This window comes from Nasonia vitripennis (assembly GCF_009193385.2).
Source record: "Nasonia vitripennis strain AsymCx chromosome 4 unlocalized genomic scaffold, Nvit_psr_1.1 chr4_random0002, whole genome shotgun sequence".
In the NCBI taxonomy this organism is placed as follows: Eukaryota; Metazoa; Arthropoda; class Insecta; order Hymenoptera; family Pteromalidae; genus Nasonia; species Nasonia vitripennis.
In genome coordinates, this window is record NW_022279637.1 from 564,328 (window position 1) to 585,801 (window position 21,474).

The 21,474-nt window shown below is 29.8% G+C and overlaps 1 protein-coding gene across 3 annotated transcripts; it reads left to right on the top strand.

Annotated features, from left to right (window-relative positions):
* The first annotated feature begins 1,274 nt into the window (after positions 1–1,274).
* LOC100116041 (dynein heavy chain-like protein PF11_0240) lies at positions 1,275–20,560 on the top strand. Of its 3 annotated transcripts, XM_032601877.1 has the most exons (11): positions 1,368–1,513; positions 1,593–1,667; positions 1,848–2,057; positions 8,049–8,263; positions 8,757–9,161; positions 9,486–9,743; positions 10,470–10,705; positions 17,760–17,816; positions 19,356–19,518; positions 19,990–20,095; positions 20,384–20,560. In XM_032601877.1, exons 5-8 carry the CDS (start codon positions 8,909–8,911, stop codon positions 17,769–17,771), a joined length of 759 nt encoding a protein of 252 aa, XP_032457768.1. In that variant the 5' UTR covers positions 1,368–1,513; positions 1,593–1,667; positions 1,848–2,057; positions 8,049–8,263; positions 8,757–8,908; the 3' UTR covers positions 17,772–17,816; positions 19,356–19,518; positions 19,990–20,095; positions 20,384–20,560. The 3 variants fall into 3 exon arrangements, with proteins under 3 accessions (XP_031783890.1, XP_032457768.1, XP_032457767.1); XM_032601876.1 differs by having other exon boundaries at positions 17,760–19,518; XM_031928030.2 differs by lacking the exons at positions 8,049–8,263; positions 8,757–9,161; positions 9,486–9,743; ... (3 more) ...; positions 19,990–20,095; positions 20,384–20,560 and adding an exon at positions 4,516–6,882 and having other exon boundaries at positions 1,275–1,513.
* The last annotated feature ends 914 nt before the right edge of the window (positions 20,561–21,474 follow it).

Consider the following 21,474-nt stretch of genomic DNA (forward strand, 5'->3'; position numbering starts at 1 on the left):
CCCGAATGATTGTAAACACCTAGACACAAAAAACCACGGAGCGCGCCACCTAGACCTTGCCATCGGCTACCCTGGCAAGCTAGTTACTGTTACAGCTCCGGAACGCATAGTATGCACTGGCAACCTCTTAATACAAAATATCGTAATATATTATTATATTTTCTTGAGAAAGCAAGTCTCATCTGTATATAGCTTTGCGGCCAACTTCACGGTCCTAACACTTCTTGCGGCTAACTTAACGGTCCTTTCACATTTCGGGCTGAAGAAGAAAAACGTAATTTTAGCATTTGTGGATTATACACTCATACACTCACATATTATAAAAATAAGTAACCTTTTCACTAATATTTTTGTTTTAAATCATAGTTTAGCTCAGAAAACATATTAATAAGCCAAAAAATCTTACGAACAGTAACAATAAGCATTTTTTTCTGTATCATGAAAAATCCGAACACCAATATAGAAGTAAATAGTGTCACGGGCGCCGCGGCTTTGTCTGCTTCTCAAACTCGCCTTCGTGGCGCTACCGCGCCACTTGATGTTATGATTGTTATAATCTCACAATTTACATTATTTTATAAATGTAAATAAATAAATGTTCAATTAATATTATTTTTTGGTTAGGTTTTGTTAATATAATTATTACTGTCATCAAATAATTACATAGAGTTTAAAAACATTTTTTATTATTCAAAATTTATTTCTATTTTATTCTATAATTTTAAAGCCGGTCCTGTGTACTAATAGCTATAACTACTTTTATAGAATGTTGGCTGTATTGAATATAGCGGAATATTCAATGAAATATTCATGGAATATTTATAAAATATTTCTGTGGAACTTCGTAAATAATTTTCAAGTATTTCTTGAAATAGTTATGAAAGGTTCCATATATATTTCATGGAATGGTCCACAGAATTATTACATAAATCTTCCAGCGGAATATTAAATTAAATATTTATGGAATCTTCCATACATATTTACCTGCTACTCAAAACTTATTTTCGATTATTTTATAAAATTATTCTTAATTATTTATTTAAATTTTGTTGTAATAAACAATATAATATATTATTAAATTATATATTAGTGTATTTTTTGTTTTATATAATATTACTATTTATATTTATTATTTTTATCACGATATATTGATAAATCGTATAATAAGTTTTTGCATTGTATTATAATGTTTTATACTACTGTATATATTTAGCGAAAATTTGTTTCTGTTTATACAAAATTTATCACATAATGGCTCCTTTTCAAATTTGAATTACCCCGCGCGCAATTATGTCGCGAATGTGTGATGTATGGTGGCGCTGCGAGCACTAGCGCTATATAGCTATAGGTATATATATAGCATAATAGCTGCAGCAATATGGCCGCTCATTATTGACTCGCCAATTTGGAGGGAAACTCGCTGCAGTAAATACACGTTTTTTCGAGATTTCTACAGACTTTTACTTGCCAATTTGGAGGAAAACTCGCTGGAGTAGATACACGTTTTTTCGAGGTTTGTATAGAATTTATCTTTTTTTCAGTAATATATACAATAATATAATTCTTTTTTCAACAATAATATAACGTTTCAGAGACAATGCCATAACTTGGAAGATCATCGCACGTGTATTGTATACATGCTATATGCAGATCCAACAGGCTATTAGGTTAGTTTATTTATTTATATCTATTTCTTTTTTTTTCATAAAGAAAAGAGATTGCTAATATATATAGATGCGCATCTATTTGCTAAAGAAACAGCAATATTAATTATTATAGTCCACAAATTAAATATGCAAAAGTATACAGAGATTTATATGTTTAATTTACCCACATTTATTTTACAGAAAAACTTTCGCTTTGTGCAGCTGCATGAAGATTGTATGATCTAGAGGTGATCTGGAGAGGTAATCAGCAAACAGCAGGTGTATATCAAGGCTTCAGTTTTCAACGTCCAAAGTTCATTTGTCTGATCTGGAGAGGTTATCGTTGTGCAGCAAATATCAACAGGTGCTTCATCAAGGCCTTAGTTTTTGACATCCAAGTGTATCAAACAGGTTAGTTCAATTTCTTAATATTGTTGTAACATCCCCCACGAATAAATTAACATGTATCTTAATATAAAACTTTCCAAATCAGTATATTTTTAAATTGTGAAGAAAACTTGTCTCTGCTGCTCCATGTAGACGAAAAATTGAATACACACAAGTCACTCGTATTTGAATACTTGATTCTAAATTTTGATCTGGCTTTTATTTAAAAAGTATTACATTTTGAGAGGTGAAATTTGGCATCAAAATTAGTTTCAACATATTGAAACAGTAAATCAAGTTATTTTCAAGTTAATTGATATAATTAATATTTTCATATCAAAAGATACATGATTTTGCTCGTGATTTTGTTTGTCGCCAATGCCATGGGGTTCCAAGTCCAATCTTAACCAAGAAGGTTGAGATAAAAGCAGATGTCGTAGCCTGTTTCTACACAATTTTATAAGTTTATGTGCAGATGTGTAACTTGAATACAATGCTTATAACACCGTAATATCAAGTACTAATCTAGATATTGTTTCTGCCCCAGCATTTATCATACTTGTGTACTGATATTCTTAAAATTCACTCCTCAGAATTCACCCAAAGCCTATTGCTGGCTATGTTTGGCATAAAAATATTATATTTTTTTGTATAATTTGACTTACGTACGTCATAATAGTAAATACATTTTAGAGTCCTAAATGCTGTTTGTTGATACTTATATAAAGTAGGGTTAGATTGCCAATCTTTGATGCACATCCGTTATTCTCTGTTAAAATTTCACTATAATTCCTGAATAAATACTTAAGTTTGAACACTAAATAAATGTAATTTTTCGAATACATCTAGACCTACAGTAGATAATTAACAAAATAATCTATTTGAAACCCAATACCCTCTTCATCATTTTGTGCAAACACATTAAACCTGAAATGAAAAAATTAACATACAACATAAATTTAGTTGTAGATGTTTTTGTTGTTCATATTGTCAGTACTAACAGTATAAGGTTATAGTAGCAGATCAACATCTTAAATATTATCACTATTATATTTAGAAAAACAGATAAGAGCTGTTCGCTCGAGTAATATATGCAGAGAGAAAAAAAAACAGTTGCGTTTACTTGCATTGCTCTTCATCGACTGAGATATCGTTAGCTAATTTTGTAATTCCTGGATTATAAGATCTTCGAATTACGATTTTAAGAAAATTTATGATTTTCTAGTGATTTGTTATAACTTCAAAAGAAAGTTATTTTTGGCCAAAAATATTCAATTAACTGCGTACAGGAATGTAATTTATTTATGTTTTAAAGTATTTTTTGTAAATTGAGTGTTTTAGCCTGTGAAGAAATGTGTGTGCCTGTGTCGTGTATGTATGTATACACAGAGATCTCAGCTTTTACTCAATCAATTGTATTTTACTATGGGTCTTGTTTTTTGGGAGGAAGAGAGGGGGGTTTAAATAGTACTTTTTGCTATGCGTATACGTACCGAGAAATTGTTGACGTATGAATGTCGGAGTGTAAAGCAGCTCTTTATGCACGCACACTATATGCGTAAATCATAATAAGCAAAATAAAAAAAAATTATGCACTTTTATAATCTAAGAGGCTATGACTATAAGCTAATAAAGGTAGTGCGAACATGATTGGGTGGATATTAAATGTGTTTTGTTACTAGATTAGAATCATGCACACGATGTTGCACGCGAGATGCAAGTGCCAGTAGCTGAAAAATTTTGTCTGTTACGTCGTGTTTGTCATTCTAATCTAATAAAAAAATACAGATTTAATGACCACCCAACCATACTTACCCACTCCTTTATCGCCGCATAGCTACGGTTATCAAGAAGCCTTTTAAGCCATAGGTGGATACATTTGTTTAATTTGATTGTTTGCATGAAACTCATCACCCAAGTGCAGCGCCAGCGATTGCACTACGAACTATGTGCTCCGACTGGTTCTTAAGCTGTTGTTTTCTGTGATCTGCATGTTTTTTAAATGAATATTAATTAACAAAATACATGTTTAATATGGAATGTGGAAAGTATATGAACGTTTTCAATGCTTTTCAGAATTTGACGATTAGTTACATGTGAAAATTACTTCATAACTCTGAAAATAACTGTGTACACGAAGGCTATTTACTGCTAAAAATAAATAGCAGTTAATCTTTTTAGTGAGTTCATTTGATAAAAGAATTCGATTATGTCAGCTTATCGGTACAATTTTACTGTTCAATAAATAATTTATAAAAAAAAATAGATTAAAATTTTATTCAAATACAGTGCTTCTGCTGACGCAATTTTTGGTATTTACCTAAATTAAAATTTATTTACTGTAAATCTTGATTGTTTGATTCTTAAAATTTTCCATTTTTGAGTTTACTTGTAACAGCAGAGGTGAGATTTCTTTGTATATATTATATGTTAGTCGTATATGTACCGCATTATTTTTTTTTTTTTTTTTTTTTTTTAACAGCAATTATTCGGCTAAAATGCCAAGAAAACGAAAAGGAGTAATGCCTCAAAGTGAAAAACAATTAGTACGATTAGCAAAGCAACAAGCAGCACTCGATATTGATGATGTTATTGCTTCATGCTCTACGTCAGAAAATAAAGCAACTATAAGCGAATTGCCCTCTATAACAGATGAATCCTCCGCAGAGTATGATGCCGACTGCTCTATGGAAAAATCAGCCAGTAGTTTTGATGAACATTTTTTAAATTTTAATTATAATATAAGTACAGAAAATGAAATCGATGAAAACGCTGTTGAAATTGCAAATGTTGCAGAACATTGTTTCAGTTTCGGCAATGAAAAGGTAGACTGCATTCAAAATGAAAATAATTATGAGATAGATGATAGTTATGATGATACATATAGATATAGCGATAGTGATGCCGATAGTAATCCTGACAATGATGACTTAGAATATTTACTAGATAGTTTTCCTGCTACAAAAAATACAAATTTTATAAATGCCATTTCGAATTGGGCAAAAGAATTTGCTATACACCATTATGCTCTAAAAAATTTACAGTCTATACTAAACAAATTTACTGATACTGTTTTTCCTAAAGATCCTCGCACTTTATTGCAAACACCACAATCAACAGATGTTAAAAGTATGGACAGTGGTGAATATTGTCATGTGGGATTAAAATATGCAGTCAAGAAAATTGTGCAAAATCGGATTGAGATAGGTCATGTGTTTGATACACTGAATCTATTTATTAATATTGATGGTGCGCCAATAACAGGAAAGTCATCATCAAAAAGTATATGGCCCATTTTGTGCAAAGACTACGATTTCCCAGGGGTGTATGTCATTGGCATGTACTACGGTAAACAAAAACCCGAAAACGCAAATAACTTTCTCCAGCTTTTTACTTCGGATGCAACAGAACTAATCAATGATGCGTACGAATACAAAGAAAAAATATATTATGTAAAGATCGATGGATTTATCTGCGATTCCCCGGCTAAAGCTTTTATTTTAAACACAAAATATCCCAGTGGTTATGACAGCTGTACAAAATGTATTGTAGAAGGTGATTACTATAATGCTGTTTGTTTTCCATCAGAAAATGTAAATCAGTTAAAAGAATACTGCCATGTATTATTAAGAACAGATGAGGGCTTTAGGAACCTGGAGTATTTAGAAAGATATCAAAAAGGATTGACGGTTTTGAATAATTTGCCAGGTGTAGGGTTAGTGTCAAATGTACCATTAGACGCGATGCACCTTGTATATTTGGGTGCAATGAGACAATTGATCAGGCATTGGATTGGAGATAAGGGACGACATAATAAAACGTATAAACTGTCACAAGCACAGATTAATACAATTTCTGAAAGACTAGTTAATCTAAGCTATGTACTACCTACAGATTTTAATCGACGTTGTCGATCTTTAGTATATTGGAAAATATGGAAAGCAACAGAGTTTCGTCATTTTCTGTTATATTTCGGAGCAGCAATTTTAAAAGACGTTTTAAAAAAAAATGTATACAATAATTTTTTATTATTGCACACAAGTATTTCGATACTTTCAAACAAGAAATTATGCCAAGAAGATGTAAATATTAGGTATGCTGAAGATTTGTTGATCCAATTCAGTAATAGTTTTCAAAAAATTTATGGTTACGAAAGTGTCACATTTAATATACACAATTTATTGCATTTAGCAAAAGATGTTAAAAAATATGGTGATTTACAATCATTCAGCGCCTTCCCTTTTGAAAACTATATGTGCTCATTGAAAAAATTTATAAGAAAGGGAGAAAAACCCTTACCGCAAATTATGAGAAGACTAACAGAATATGAATCTATTATGGACATTAAAAATCAAAACAATGCAGCAAAACGTCAGACTCATGTCGAAAAAATACATTACAGTGGATTAGTTACTAATAATCGGGATTTCGAATGTCAATATAACAAGTTTTCGTTTGATTCATGCGTAATAAATGTCGATGATATTAGAAATAATTGCGTGATGCTCACTGACGGCACTATTGTCAATGTTGTAAATATTTGTAAAAGCAATGATATTTTATATTTTATAGGCAAACGTTGCGTCAAAAGACAAGATTTGTTTACTTTTTCTGACTTCCGAAGTAACGTTTTAGGCATTAATATTGTTACAGAATCGGATGTACTGGAAGAATGGCGTTCAGATATGATTCAAGCAAAAATGTTTAAAATTCCATCTGCAACAAATTTTATAACATACCCAATTTTGCATTCTTTCGTATAATTTAAAAACTTTTGTTAGTTAATCCTGATTGAATATGTATAAATATTTTGATTTGTTATGTAATGCACTTTGTCCAAATCATCTAGTATATGAAATAAAACTGTATTATTCCAAAATAATTAATTTTTTGAAGATCATATATTCATAATTATTTAGCAAGGAAAAAGCTTTTCGTTAAATATAATAATAAAAAATTCTGATCGCATATGAAATTTGACTGCATACGAAATATTGGTTTATTGTTTCGATAATATTTTTAAAATATCTGCAATATTTCTGTAAATTATCATATAGCATGAATGTATTACAAATATTGTACAATTATATCAAATGCATTATTTACAAGAGTAGATCAACAACTGCGCTCGTTGCGCTCTCTTATCCAGACGAGCGAATAACAGAGCGTCTACCTTGGCTCTACAAAATTCGGTCATGATTTTTTTATGGGTGGTATCGTAAAAAATAAAAAATTGTAATAAATCACGTTGTTCTTCTTAAACACAGTTCGTATATATTTAACGTTCGATTGCAACAATTAATTGCAACGTGCCTTGTCAAATTTCCGGAGTATACGTGTTATATAAAAAGCAGGATGTTGATGCTATATAACGAATTTGAATTCGAAGCCGATTTTACTTACTTTTGCATTTTAAATGCACTGTTTTTTCTAAATATTTTCATTAGCCATCTAATATAATAAATTTTGAAGCGATTGTAAGGAAAATATACATCGTTGAAAAGATATTGCTAATAATATTGCACACGACTCATAAAAACGTACAAATACTTTATATTCCAATACTCTAACTATTTGATAATTTTAATTTGTGATGCGTTAAATATGTTATGGAATCGAACAATTTTTTTTATCTCTACTTCTCTATTCTGCATGTCACTGAAAGCATTGCAATAATAATACAATTTTATGTTTAAAAATAAACATGTTCGAAGTTGCTGTTGAAGCTCCTTAGAATCAAATGACATCATGGATACGCGCGCGCGCGTGTGTGTGAATGCACGTGGGTTTGTGTGCGTGGATGTATGCTTGTTTACCTATACTGCAATATTTTCAGAACTATTGGTCCAATTGTAATAGCAAATAAGTTATTTTTTTTAATTTCTTTGTCCCTAATCGGAACTGGTAATCTTTTCCCAATTTGACTGATACGCTTCTGGTTTTAAGAACATATATTATTAATTATTTTTTTACTAGTAAAAAATACGTAACAATAATTTTATTATTTTTGGACAGTATAATGTCGGAGACTATGAAAAAATTTGCTATTATTGAAGATAAAGACGGTCAAAAACATGTTGTGCCATCTTTATGGATAACCCTTGATAAGAAGACGTTAATGTGGCCTCCAATCATTGAGCCAGAAAAAATAAAAAAACTTGCAGCTAGTTGTACAAAACCAGCCAAGGACTGGAAAGCATATTCATATACTCGATTTATCAAATGAAAAGGTTAATTTTTTATATTTATATACATATTATTGGCTTTTGGTGATTACAAATGAAGTCTAGTATTTATTTTCGAAAACAAAATGTTAAAATTTCCTATTCTATACATATTCTTTATATTATTAATTATATAATTTATATTTACACATAATTGAAGACCTATGAAAAATTTTTTAGTAGTAGCATTGATACTTAAATTCTGTAAAGGTCTTGTCTTCAAATATAAATAAACGTACATAATATAATTAAGCTATTTATTTACTATCAAAATTCGAATCAGTAATTATTATGTTTCTTTTATTAAATGTTACTTAATCTAACTAAAATACAATATTACGAAAATCACCACAGTGATAAGAAATAAAAATACAATACAAAATATGCAAATAGATAATAAATTGCGGTTTTGAAAAATGGACTTCATTATTAATTATTTCTAAAAGCCAAAGATACCATAATAGACGTTTTAATTTACTTGTCATTACATTCTGAGCAGATAACTACATAGATGCTGTTCAAGAAATCAAACAAAGATTAGTGGATATTCCGGATACTAGCGATACAGAAAAATTGAAAGCAAGTCGATCAAGTAGAAATAAAAAACGAAATTACGATTATAGTCCTGAAGATGGATTGAAAGATAAGAAAATGGAACGTAATAGCAAGAAAAATCCAAAAAAACGCTCGAGATCGGAAAGTACTGATAAAAATAAGGAATTAGACAATTTAAATGATCTCTTTGATAATGATGACGATGAAAAGAGCGATTCTAAAGATAGTGATGATGGAAAGAGCGATTCCAAAGATAGTAATGACGAAATGAGCTATCCTGAAGATATTGAAGATGAGTTTCCCAAAAAGCCAGAATCAGTCTCTCTTTTAGAATTAAGCAAAAATAAAGGTAATTACTTGTATAGTAAAAAATTGACAATTTTTATCTAGCTCATGTATTTGTATCTAGTTACAAGGATCGATACTAATTTGTTTATTGATCATCAGAACACAATTTTTTTTTATATAGTTATGTAGACACAAATTAATCCACATAAATTGACTTTTTTATTTCTTTATTTTGTATTCGCACTAAAAGGATTTTATTCGTGCTAAATATATATCATAATCTCCTTACAAATGCTGCTTTGACTGTGTTTTTTTATTGATATATTACTAACTATATATTACTAATTATTTTTTAATTCTTGGTATGTATGTAATAATATTTCAGCTAAAATAGTGCATCGAAAAGAAAAAGTAGCCGAGGAGAAGCAACCAGGTCAAATGAAAGACAAGAAAGATGATACACAATCAGAAACTGATTTAGACAATGAAGCAAGAAATCCAGCTGATGAAAAAACAGAAAAATCTGGTCCAACAAATGTGTTATTATCTGCGCAAAATATGTTAATTAGGAATGCAATACGAGAAATCGAACAAACCGACCTTTCATTTACGACAACAGAAGAAGCACTAAAATTAATATTAGGTAAGATATATAAGAGAATTGTTTAATTTAAGGGCGAAAGTTTAATACTTACCTATAATCGCTGTAAATATAGATTTGCTACAGTACCTACATATTATTGTTTATAGCTCGCACGCAACACTAAAGTAAGCGATGGTTCACAATGAATAAAAATGTAATTAGTGTAACATGTAGTATTTCCTTCGTGTATAAATTATATTTGAACATTCGTTTTTTTTAATTAGAAATTTCACGTATTGTTTACATTATTATAGAAGTTAAGGGGACGTCGTCGCTAAAAACACTGTTTTTCTATTACATATAACTTTTTAAATAAAGCTTGCAATGAAAAACCGGCTCTGAAGCGCCGTACTATTAAGTTTGATGAATCGTTCTATAGAAGGAAATTTCGATCGGATTTTTTGTTTTTCTAAAAGTTTGGAAAATACCCCATGGCGGATTTGTGAAGCTTTAGCGACGACATCCCTTTAAAAAGTCGTAGTTTCATTATTAAATTATTTCGATTCGTCTATAGTGTTCATAAAGAGGGATTCGAATATCCCTGCATTACAATAACGCGTCTTCTATTGGACGCTGAAATGACAAATTTAAAGTAATAATTGTTTTCTCTAAAAACTATTGATCAAGTACGTCTAATCTTACTCGTGTGTGAGCACTTTACCAAGGACAGAAAACCACATTCATTGATTAAAAACTTAAACGTTAAAAAATATATTACATTTATAGGTATGCAAAAAAAAACTTTAATTGAAGTGCACAAGATCTCACTTAAGCAAAATGCACTAGATCATAAAGTAGCATCGTTACAATCTCATGGGATGAATCTTGGTCGAGAGGGAACTTGTGGATCAACTGCTCTGATAAAGAGTATGTCACAGTACTTTCCAATCGACGGAAAAGAGAAAAAAATCGAAACCATAGAAGAAAAATTGAACTCAGATAAGAAGTTTTTCCACTGCGTTGTAAGTATTTTATTTTTATGTAGATAACCACTGTATAAATATTCCTATATAATGATGATTGCGTATTGGTTGAGTGATTCACCTTTGAAACAAGAAATTCATGTGTCCAATTTGTAGTTTTCATACCGTACAATTTTGCAACCGTGTTAGATTGCTGATTTGTCACAAATGATAAAGCATCTATCACGACTGTGTTAAATTTCAATTAACGCAATTTACAATATGTGTAAAGTGTAACTTTACGAACACCTAATCAGAAATATCTTTGAATATACTATTTCAATCATTTTCATACATGACTAATTTATATTATTTTGTTCAATACTGCATGGAAAGGCCCTTTTCCTTACATAAAAATCGAATGGAACATCGTGTTTTTCACAGTAGCGGGAGGAAAGAAAACTTTCCTCCCGTTGCTGCTTTTAGCCAGTTGTTTTAAAAATTATTAAAATTGTTAAATCTAAGAATTTTTAAAATTACAAAGGCTATAGCCGGGTTACTATGGTGAAATGGCCCCCTTGGAAAATGTATATATGTTATATACCATTCGATGGGGGATAAAAAAAAACTCCCATAGCCAAATTTTTAGCTCTCTGCCTAGTGCGCATGCGCAGTAACGTCGATAAACGTGTTTTTTTGATTTTATTTTTTTCTGAAGTCCCTATAGGATAAAAATTTTTTTAAAAATTCACATTGGTGTATTTTTATGTCATGAATAACTGCAATTTTTTTGGGATTACATAACCTCAAATATCGGATCTAAAAAAATTATTAAAGTTTTCAATCGATATTTTGACACCCTTGTTTTTGAGGTGCAACTTTTTAAGTAGACTTTTTTGTGTACTTTTTCCCGTTCTTTACGATGGCACTAACGTTTTTTCCTTAAAAATGGTGGCACAACTCGATTTGAGCCAAAAACTGATTTTTTTGCCATTTTTTCACGTTTTTAGCTGGTTATGTTACAATTTAGTTACTAAAGTGACTCCTTTTGAGTAGTTTTGCATATCTTCCCATGAAAACATAATCAAATGAAATATTTTGTTCGCTCCAAGCCGTATTTTTTATATTATCTTACGTTTTCAATGATGGTCTTATCAGAATTTGAGGTAATAAAGGGTTTCTCTCTATATATAAAAAGAATATCGCCGCTGTCAGTGTCTGCTTTTCTCTTTAACCTAAAAATGCCCTCATTTGAGTGATTTAACGCCGAAAAAGGCCATTTTTGGTACCATGTAACCCAAAACTAACCTAAAAATGTCATAATGCAAGGGTTTTCACGCAAAAAAGCCTGTTTTTAGCTAAACATAGCCTTGAAATCGATCGTTTGAGGATACTTTTGGCGTCTTGTGGTCTTAAAAAGGCCATATTTGGCTTATCTGCCTCTACTTAATTGATTATTCAAAATCTATTGACAGTAATAATTATCAGGTAAAAAGGAATTGAAGTTAAGTATGTTCAATTCGTACAAAGTATAATTTATTATCTTCATAGGCTATTTAAAATAAATTATGGAACGTATACAAGTAGCTTTTTAAAAATAACGAATGTTCACAATAGAAAAAATGATTCACTCATCATTGTCACTATCTTCATCAATACACACTTCAATTTGATCATTAAGAAACATTTTAGACAGAATTTCAGCTGGTCGTATGATTTTTGATAAATATCTTCCATGTGAAAGATAATAGATTATGGCAGCAATATGCGCACAACATCCTATAGTACGGTTACCGTTAGCACAATCACAACAGTGTCTTAAGATGCTAGAATAACCAATACCATTTGGTTTATACTCAACGAAACATTTGTATTGTTTTCTGTTAATATGCCTGGATTGAACTTCAAGTTTGAGAATATTGTTAGTCTCTTTTGAATATCCAATCTTCAAATTATTATCTGCGTCAAGCATTTCCGCTAAGTAAGATATTGTCTGTTTAAGCTGATATGTTCCTGTAAACAGAATTTTCAAATCTTTTATTGTTAATTCAGGAAAGTCTGGTAAATCATCCGAAGTTATTATTTTAAATGGTAGTTTCCGACGACTCCATCTTTTGTCTGCTACTAAAACTGCTAATGTATTTTCAACATTTTTTCTAGATTGCATAGCACTAAATATTTCATCTTGCATGTCTTCATCAGAATCTAGGCGTTTGCCAAACAAGTTATTTAAGTAGCAAGAAATTTTACAATAAGATCCAGTATTTTTCACCATTTTATTATCAAGTTTGTGATCTAATAACCTATATTTTTTCTTTTGAACTCCGTGCACTGCTTCAACAACCCATCGCAGTTTTGTCGTGAATCTTGTTTCATTTGATTCTTGCGTAGAAAGTTGAGATTTTGAACCTTTGAGTGCAAGCATCAAAACAATATAACCCATATTTTCTAATTTTTGTTTAATGTCCCTGAAACCTCTATCCAGTATAAAAATGTCCCCTTGGCGAAGAAGTTTCTGTAAACTATTCTGCTTCTCTTCCAATATTTCAATCAGTATTGTAGCATCATTTTTATTTGCAAGATATGGACCTAACTGGTCAACAACATAACCATTAGTAGTACATATAGTAAATGGTTTAGTCAGAGGAACTTTTTTTTGGCCTGAATAAGATTTTATTTGGTACTCGTTATTAGAGCTTTTTTCATGCCTTATATAAGTACCATCAGCAATCAAAATAAGTTGTTTACCAGGATGTAATTTCTTTGCCATATTAGAAGTTTGATTTTCAATCAATTCATTTCTGTCTACATTTTCTAATCCAAAGTGTTTTGGTAGTAAATCTTTTTCGAAAGATAATAATACTGATTGACAAAAACGAGATACTTGTTGTTCGCTTTCAATGTCAAATATTGTAGAGATGAGCGAGTTAGAATTCCCAGAGCGCATTTTGAATAAAAATACGACAATGGCTTGTGTCGCTGTCCTTACACAGGAATTCTTCAGAGAAGTGAGTTGATCTTTAAGATAATTAATATTTTCCCACGTTAATCCCGTAAAAACTTTCAATTTTTTTTCAGGCATGGAAAATTCAGTTACTGTATCTAATAAAGTTTCGTCTGCTTTCATTGATAATTGACTCAAAAATTGTAGTAATTCATCAATATATACCGTACTTGTAGTGGAAAAAATATTAATTTTATTTAGTTCATCTTCATAAAATCTTTTTTTAATTAAATGTGTGCAACAGCATCTATTGCCATGTGGAATAAAAACATTCATTTTACTATAAACTTGAATTCGGGCCTCTAAAGGAACTAATATATTATTAGTCTGTTTTTGGTACCCACAAACAAAGCAATATTTATGTGTCGCAATCTTCCTTTGAATAAGTAATTCCGTGGTTGCTCGTACTTTTTGTTCCTTTATTGTGTATACAGATGATTGTGTACTTTCCTGAGATGATGAAGTGACAGTTAGCTGAGAAAATGATTCAGAAACATTTGAATCTTGAGACGAAGCAGTTGCTGGAACATTAACCTTTTTAGGTTTAGAGCTTGATATGTATTTGGCTAATCGCTTTCTACATGAATCACAAATTACATCATGGATGTAAATATCTTTATTTGATAATTGTTTAGCATATTCGATTTCAACTTCAGATTCGATTTCCTTTTCTCGACCAATTGATTTTCTAATATAAATATTACACATGGCACATCTTCGATCATCGCGTTTCCTGATGTTATCTGACTCTTCATTACTATTAGATGCCATATTTATTTAACCATTAGACAAGAAGATCACTTCTGAAATAATAAAATATAAATATTTTACAATACATTTAAAAATGCTGTTAGTTAGTTTTTAAAAATCTAAAAAAATTGTTTGCCTTTTTTTAAATTAAAAACTAGAATGAATAATAAATATTACAAAAATATTATAATCTAAGTTCTTGTATAATCCAGTTTTCTCAGTAGCTTTACATGAAAAGTAAAAAAATAATATTGCCTATTAAAAGTGAAATAAGTTGTATTTCATTTATAAGTTTTTTAAGCAAATAATTTTTTTTTGTCATAAAAACTGTATTGAAGTGCTTGCACCTAGTGATTTTATAAAATCAAAAAACCTATGAAATTATTATATTCAATTTGTTTTTTTGTAAAAATATGTTCTTGTATCTAGACATGAATAATAGTGTATTTTAAAATAAATAAATAATGTTGTTTTTAATGATGTTTCATATACGTATGTGTTTAAAGCATAGGTTAGCTTGTGTTTACTTTATTCATTTTACATTTTTTTAACTTAAAAGTTAATTGACAATTAATAAGTTCGCATCCTATTAGTTCTATTTTTCATTTTTATTATTTCTCATGTATTGTTTTTATGTAAAACCAAATATTTTTTCTCATCTCATAATAATTAACTATAGTAAAAATCACATCATATATAGTCATATGCAGATATTTATGTGCATTTTTTATTAATTTGACAGTATTTTATACATAAACAAATTAATTATTGTTCAAGACTTTCTATATTTTATCAATTTAATCATACTTGTATAATTAATATACCGCATTACATCAAAACATGCAACTCATCAATCGTCAAATCCGTTTCTAGCAAAAGTTTATTGTCATATTTTATTCAAATGTTTTTCCTTCTTAATTTTATTTAGTTAATAGTTTCAACAACTTTATGTTTAACTAATTTCTCATTTTACTTTATGTGATTAGCCTAAATTGGTTAAGTTAAATAGATAAAGACTCGTTCCCCTTACATGCATTGTACGTATATCTATATCTATAGGATTGAAAATTCATTTTTATTAATTACTTTTTTGTTAGCTTATTGATTTAAAATCTGATTGCTATTTTTGTTTTAGGATAAGATCGGATCTTTATGCGAGTACTAAAACAGTTTATAATTTAATGTTGGTTTAAACTTTTGATTTTATGCAAGAATTTAATAACGTACACAACATGTTTTTCTTATTTAGCGTATAAAAAGGTCTAATAATTATCTGTTATTATTATTACATTATTATATTATTATATTATATTATTATATTATTATATCATATTATTATATTATTATATCATATTATTATATTACTATATTATCTGTCATTATTTTTGATACAATTACTCTTAATACTACAGAATTTATAATAAAAATTTTATTTTTCTACCCATTAATAAGTCTTACTCTGCATATACCGGTAAAATACAAGTGTATTTATTATAAATACATGGGAGATTTTTTATTTATCAGTAGGTTGGTTACAGTATTTTTTTCAAAACTCAAAGTGTCGGCATAAAAATAACATTTTAGATATTAATAATAGGTTTTGATTTTAAAGAAGTTATTTAACAAAATATTAATTTATTGTGTAATATGTATTAGAAATACATATAACCCTAATATCAAAGCATATAATCTGTGATGTCAAAACTTTTGAAAAACTTTGTTAAATCTTCATTTTTTTAAAAGATATGTAAAATATATAGTACTCACTTTAAATATACAAGATTGTTAGTTTTGAAGTAAACAGCAGAAAGATTTAAAGTAGCCGCGTCAGCCTTCGGTTCCAACTAACTCCAATGTATTTGAAAATAAATACTTAACTACTTTATTATTTTTTCTAGTATTGCTATCAATTATCAGTCAAAAGCCGAAATAGTAAAAAGAAAAATCGAAACAATTTTTATTTGCTAGATTTTTATTTACTTTAAAAGTTATAAACTTATACTAACAGCGTTTTCACCATTCACTTGTATTAGTATATTATGGAGAAAGTACAATTGAGTCCGTCGTCCCGTACCGACCTCGGGACATACCGTCTGAAATAAGCTGTTTTTACGGGATTGGCTAATTCTGTACCGTCGATTGGGTTATCGAACAGAATTAGCCAATAATATAAAAGTGACTTATTTCAGACGGTATGTCCCGGGGTCGGTACGGGACGGGACGGGACGTATTGTACTTTCTCCCTTATATAGACAATTGTAAGAAAAAAAAAATTAGTTTTGAAAAAAACAATGTTGGCCATTGGTTTGCGCATCGTTTAATTAATTAAGAAATCAAAATACTTTATTTGTTTATGCTCCTGATAATTCTTAATTTTATGATTGACCATTCACTACGCAGATCGTCTGCATTGCAGCCGCCGCGTCAACCGCGCGGCCAAGCATAACCTTTTATTATAAATAAAAATAAACAATAAACAAAAAAGTGCGACAGAGACAATACTTTCGACCAATCACAGAACGTTTAAAAAGAACATAACATTAGCCATCAGTTTTATAATAAGGTGATATCACAATTCTGATAAGACCATCATTGAAAACGTAAGATAATATAAAAAATACGGCTTGGAGCGAACAAAATATTTCATTTGATTATGTTTTCATGGGAAGATATGCAAAACTACTCAAAAGGAGTCACTTTAGTAACTAAATTGTAACATAACCAGCTAAAAACGTGAAAAAATGGCAAAAAAATCAGTTTTTGGATCAAATCGAGTTGTGCCACCATTTTTAAGGAAAAAACGTTAGTGCCATCGTAAGGAACGGGAAAAAGTCTACTTAAAAAGTTGCACCTCAAAAACAAGGGGGTCAAAATATCGATTGAAAACTTTAATAATTTTTTTAGATCCGATATTTGAGGTTATGTAATCCCAAAAAAATTGCAGTTATTCATGACATAAAAATACACCAATGTGAATTTTTAAAAAAATTTTTATCCTATAGGGACTTCAGAAAAAAATAAAATCAAAAAAACACGTTTATCGACGTTACTGCGCATGCGCACTAGGCAGAGAGCTAAAAATTTGGCTATGGGAGTTTTTTTTTATCCCCCATCGAATGGTATATAACATATATACATTTTCCAAGGGGGCCATTTCACCATAGTAACCCGGCTATAGCCTTTACACTGTAAAGTCCTCAATTTCCCATTTGTTTTTCGTAGTAGTTTTTACATTAGTTTTACATTAGTAGTTATTCCTGTCATTATCCATATTCATCCATAAGTGCGAATCATATGCTTGGATTTTGATGTACGTGACGTATTTTAAAGCAATGATAAAATGAAATTTTTTTATTTGAGGTGGCGCACTAGGATATTCCTGACATTGGCGTGATCAATTTGTTTTCATATATTATAGTAAGTAAAAGTATATCGTAAGTAAAAGTAATTTACAAAATTAGGAGAAGTGGTGATTGGGATTCGGACAAAACAAAAAAATCTTGCATTCAATTGGAAAGTTGTCTGTCAAGTAATATATATATATATATATATATAAATAGTAGTGATAAGATATATGATCCAGCGACAATTAAAACATGATTGTACTCCAAAGCAACCTTCATTCTTTTTTATAAGTTACATTTATAATAATTAGTTTTCAGGATATTAGGGCATGTATAGGGGTGTCAGCGAACCAAGCTAAGGCAGTGCTATAAAAAATAAACGATACTTATGACTTAAGTGGTCCACTATTGCATGGCGTAAATATCGACCTTGCTACGCTTGGGCGCTAACATGACTATCAAATATTTCGTTTCTTCAAGACTAGTATGTAATAAGGCTTTTTATGACACGCCGTGGCGTAAACCTCGATTTACCGCACGCGCGTGCAAAAATGCACTCGCTAAATCTCGGATCACGCACGTTGTGTCATAAAACATCGTACGATAGTTTCGTAATATACCATTTCGATATTAGTGCGATAAAGTGATTCTTGTGTGTAAATGTATCTACTATCTGATACTATCTGATAATCACACTCGTGCGAGAATCACTTTGTCGCACTCTTATCGAACAATATATTATGACAAAACGTACGATAAATGCTTCGTTCGCTGACGCTTGTTTACACAAGCGTGAGTAAAAGTTGCACTTAGCGCACGGCGAGAATATGAATTGGAATTAAAGGGATATGGTTTCGATATTAATTTTGATACAGTTTTCAATCTATTAAATTAGAATGAAATTCTTTATATAATATTTATAAATCTCTCCGAGGCAACTTCTTTGCCGATTAAAAAAAAAGGTACGCTGTATTAAATACGAAATTTGAACATAAAATTAAGAAAACGCTTTATTAATAGTATGTTCGATATTCCTTCAATTCATATCGTTAAGAAAATATTATTAAATAAATGTGAAAATAATACATTAAAAAATAAATGTATTTTTGATATTTTTAATTATTATATTATTGGTATTACATATATAAAATTAAGCCAGTAATTTATTTAATAAGTTTTCTTAAATGTTACTAAATTATTTAAAACATGTTTACGATTGTCTTACAATTACTGTGATTTTCATTGAAATAATCTACTTTTCAAAACACATACCACTAAAATACAATTTTTTATTTATTAACACAAAACAGGCTATACATCGATTTCGGCTGTCGCGGAATGAAATCAATCACCCACTATTTATTTTTCTTTATAGCCAATAATAGTTTGATATCAGTCTACGAGACATAATGAGAAGAGGTATACTATGACCTAATAACCCATCATATCTCAAATCATTGATCCTACAAATATATGATCCCCCAAAACCCGTAAATCCTAAGAATATAAACCCCGTTAACCCACGTATGTGCGGGGTATGTAAACCCATACCGCATGCATAAACGCTGACCTAATTGATATTTAAATAAATTAAAATAAATAATTGTTTTAGGTTGAATTTTTTAAAAAGAAAAGCGGCGATAATTTGCACGACATGACGTACAAACTGTTAGATTATTGCTTAACGCCAGAAAATATGACAAATTACACGTTCTATGGAGTTAAGGACAAGAAAAAAAAATTTTCTGCCCTCACACTGTGTTCATGCATATTTCGTAAGTAATGGCGCAACATTTTTTACTTAAGGTAGTTCCAATACCACAAATTAGTTCAGATAAAGGGGATGTTGTAGATAAAGCTTCGCAATTCCGCCACAGGATATTTTGTATTTCAAACTTTCAGAAACACAAAGAGTCCGATCGAAATTTCCTTCGGTAGAACGATTTATTAATCTTAACAGTACGGTACTACAGACGCGGTTTTTTATTTAAAGCTTTATTTAAAAAGTTTGTTATTTGCTTCCTTTTTTATTCAATTCCAGTTTTGATACAGATTTTGACCATAAAAACGATAATAATATAATTAGAGTAATTCCATTGAATCAAATTATAGATCGATTATTACTATTATTATTCTATTATTATTATTGGTGTAATCTAAATTCAATTTAGCTGGATTTTAGAACTACCTTAAAAATTTCAGTAAAATGTGCGTATTATATAATATAACTATATTTTATCACATAGTTGCCGTTGAAGCTGCGTTCCCGGTCACGGCCACCGAAGATGCCGTTAAAAAAAGTATCAAGTTGCGCCTGGATACCTCAACCACCAGGTTCAAGCGTTCGTCGCAGTAAGTAAAGAAAAATACTAGTTATCGTTACACGGGCTTAAAATATAGCTTCATTTTCCGAGAAAGTAATGAGTCCATGTGACGGACATTATTCTTCGATGCCAGGGCGTGCATTTTATTTTACTAACTAAATCCACCGTGCGCTCAATTTTTTTTTTGAAGTTAGAAGTTCAAAATCGTAACTATATTCAAACCGAATATTTGTTTCCCGACATTTTTTCTCTCATGTATCAAGAAAAATTGCATAAATAGCTTTTTTACATGATACATTTATATTATTAATTTCAGAGCTCCTGCGAAACGTGCCAAATTCATGCCGGTAGTGCCGAATTTCGACGATACTGAAGATGAATAATAACATCACAAATGCTAATAAAACTATTACTTGTCTAAAACATTATTAATATATTATTTATATTATTATTTATAATTTTTTTATTCTTAATAAAAGTTAATTTAACATTATAACACATACTATTCGATTAGTTTACAGAAGACTCATCGTCAAACAAAGCCTCATGAAATATTTCTGGAGTATTTCGGATTATTTCTGAATGTAATATACACTAGAAATTTTTTCAGTAAAATAATTTTGGAAAATTCCTGAAAACTTCCATAAAATATTTCTTTTCTATATTTGAGAAATATTTCTGAATTATTTCATTGCCCGTAGTCTAGGTGACGAAAGCCACGAAATAATTCTGAAATATTTCTTACATATGGCAAAGAAATACTGCATAAAAGTTTTCTGGAATTTTCCGAAATTACTTCACTGAAAACTTTCTCGTGCATGTTAAACACAGAAATAATTCGAAAATCTTTCTGAAATATTTCCTTGCAGGTTTCCCTGAAATATTTCATCAAAAATTTTCAGTAAAATAATTCAGAAAAATTCCAGAGAACTGCCATGAAATATTTTTTTTCTATATTTTAGGAATATTTTTGAATTATTTCGTTGCCTGTAGTCTAGGAGACGAAAGCCACGCAATAATTCAGAAATATTTCTTACATATGGTAAGGAAATACTGCATGAAAGTTTTCTGGAATTTTCCGAAATTATTTCACTGAAAATTTTCTCGTGCATGTTAAACACAGACATAATTCGGAAATCTTTCTGAAATATTTCCTTGCAGGTTTCCCTGAAATATTTTCGAAATATTTTGAAATTATTTCTGTATTTAATATTTCATCAAAAAATTTCAGTAAAATAATTCTGAAAAATTCCACAAAACAACCATGAAATATTTTTTTCTATATTTCGGGAATATTTTTTAATTATTTCGTTGCCGAAATGAAAATCACGAAATAATTCGGAAATCTTTCTGAAATATTTCCCTGCAGGTTTCCCTAAAATATTTGCGAAATAGTTCTAAATTATT

Coding starts and splice junctions, on each gene's coding strand:
- LOC100116041 (XM_031928030.2), top strand. CDS start 4,532: ATGCCAAGAAAACGAAAAGGAGTAATGCCTCAAAGTGAAAAACAATTA.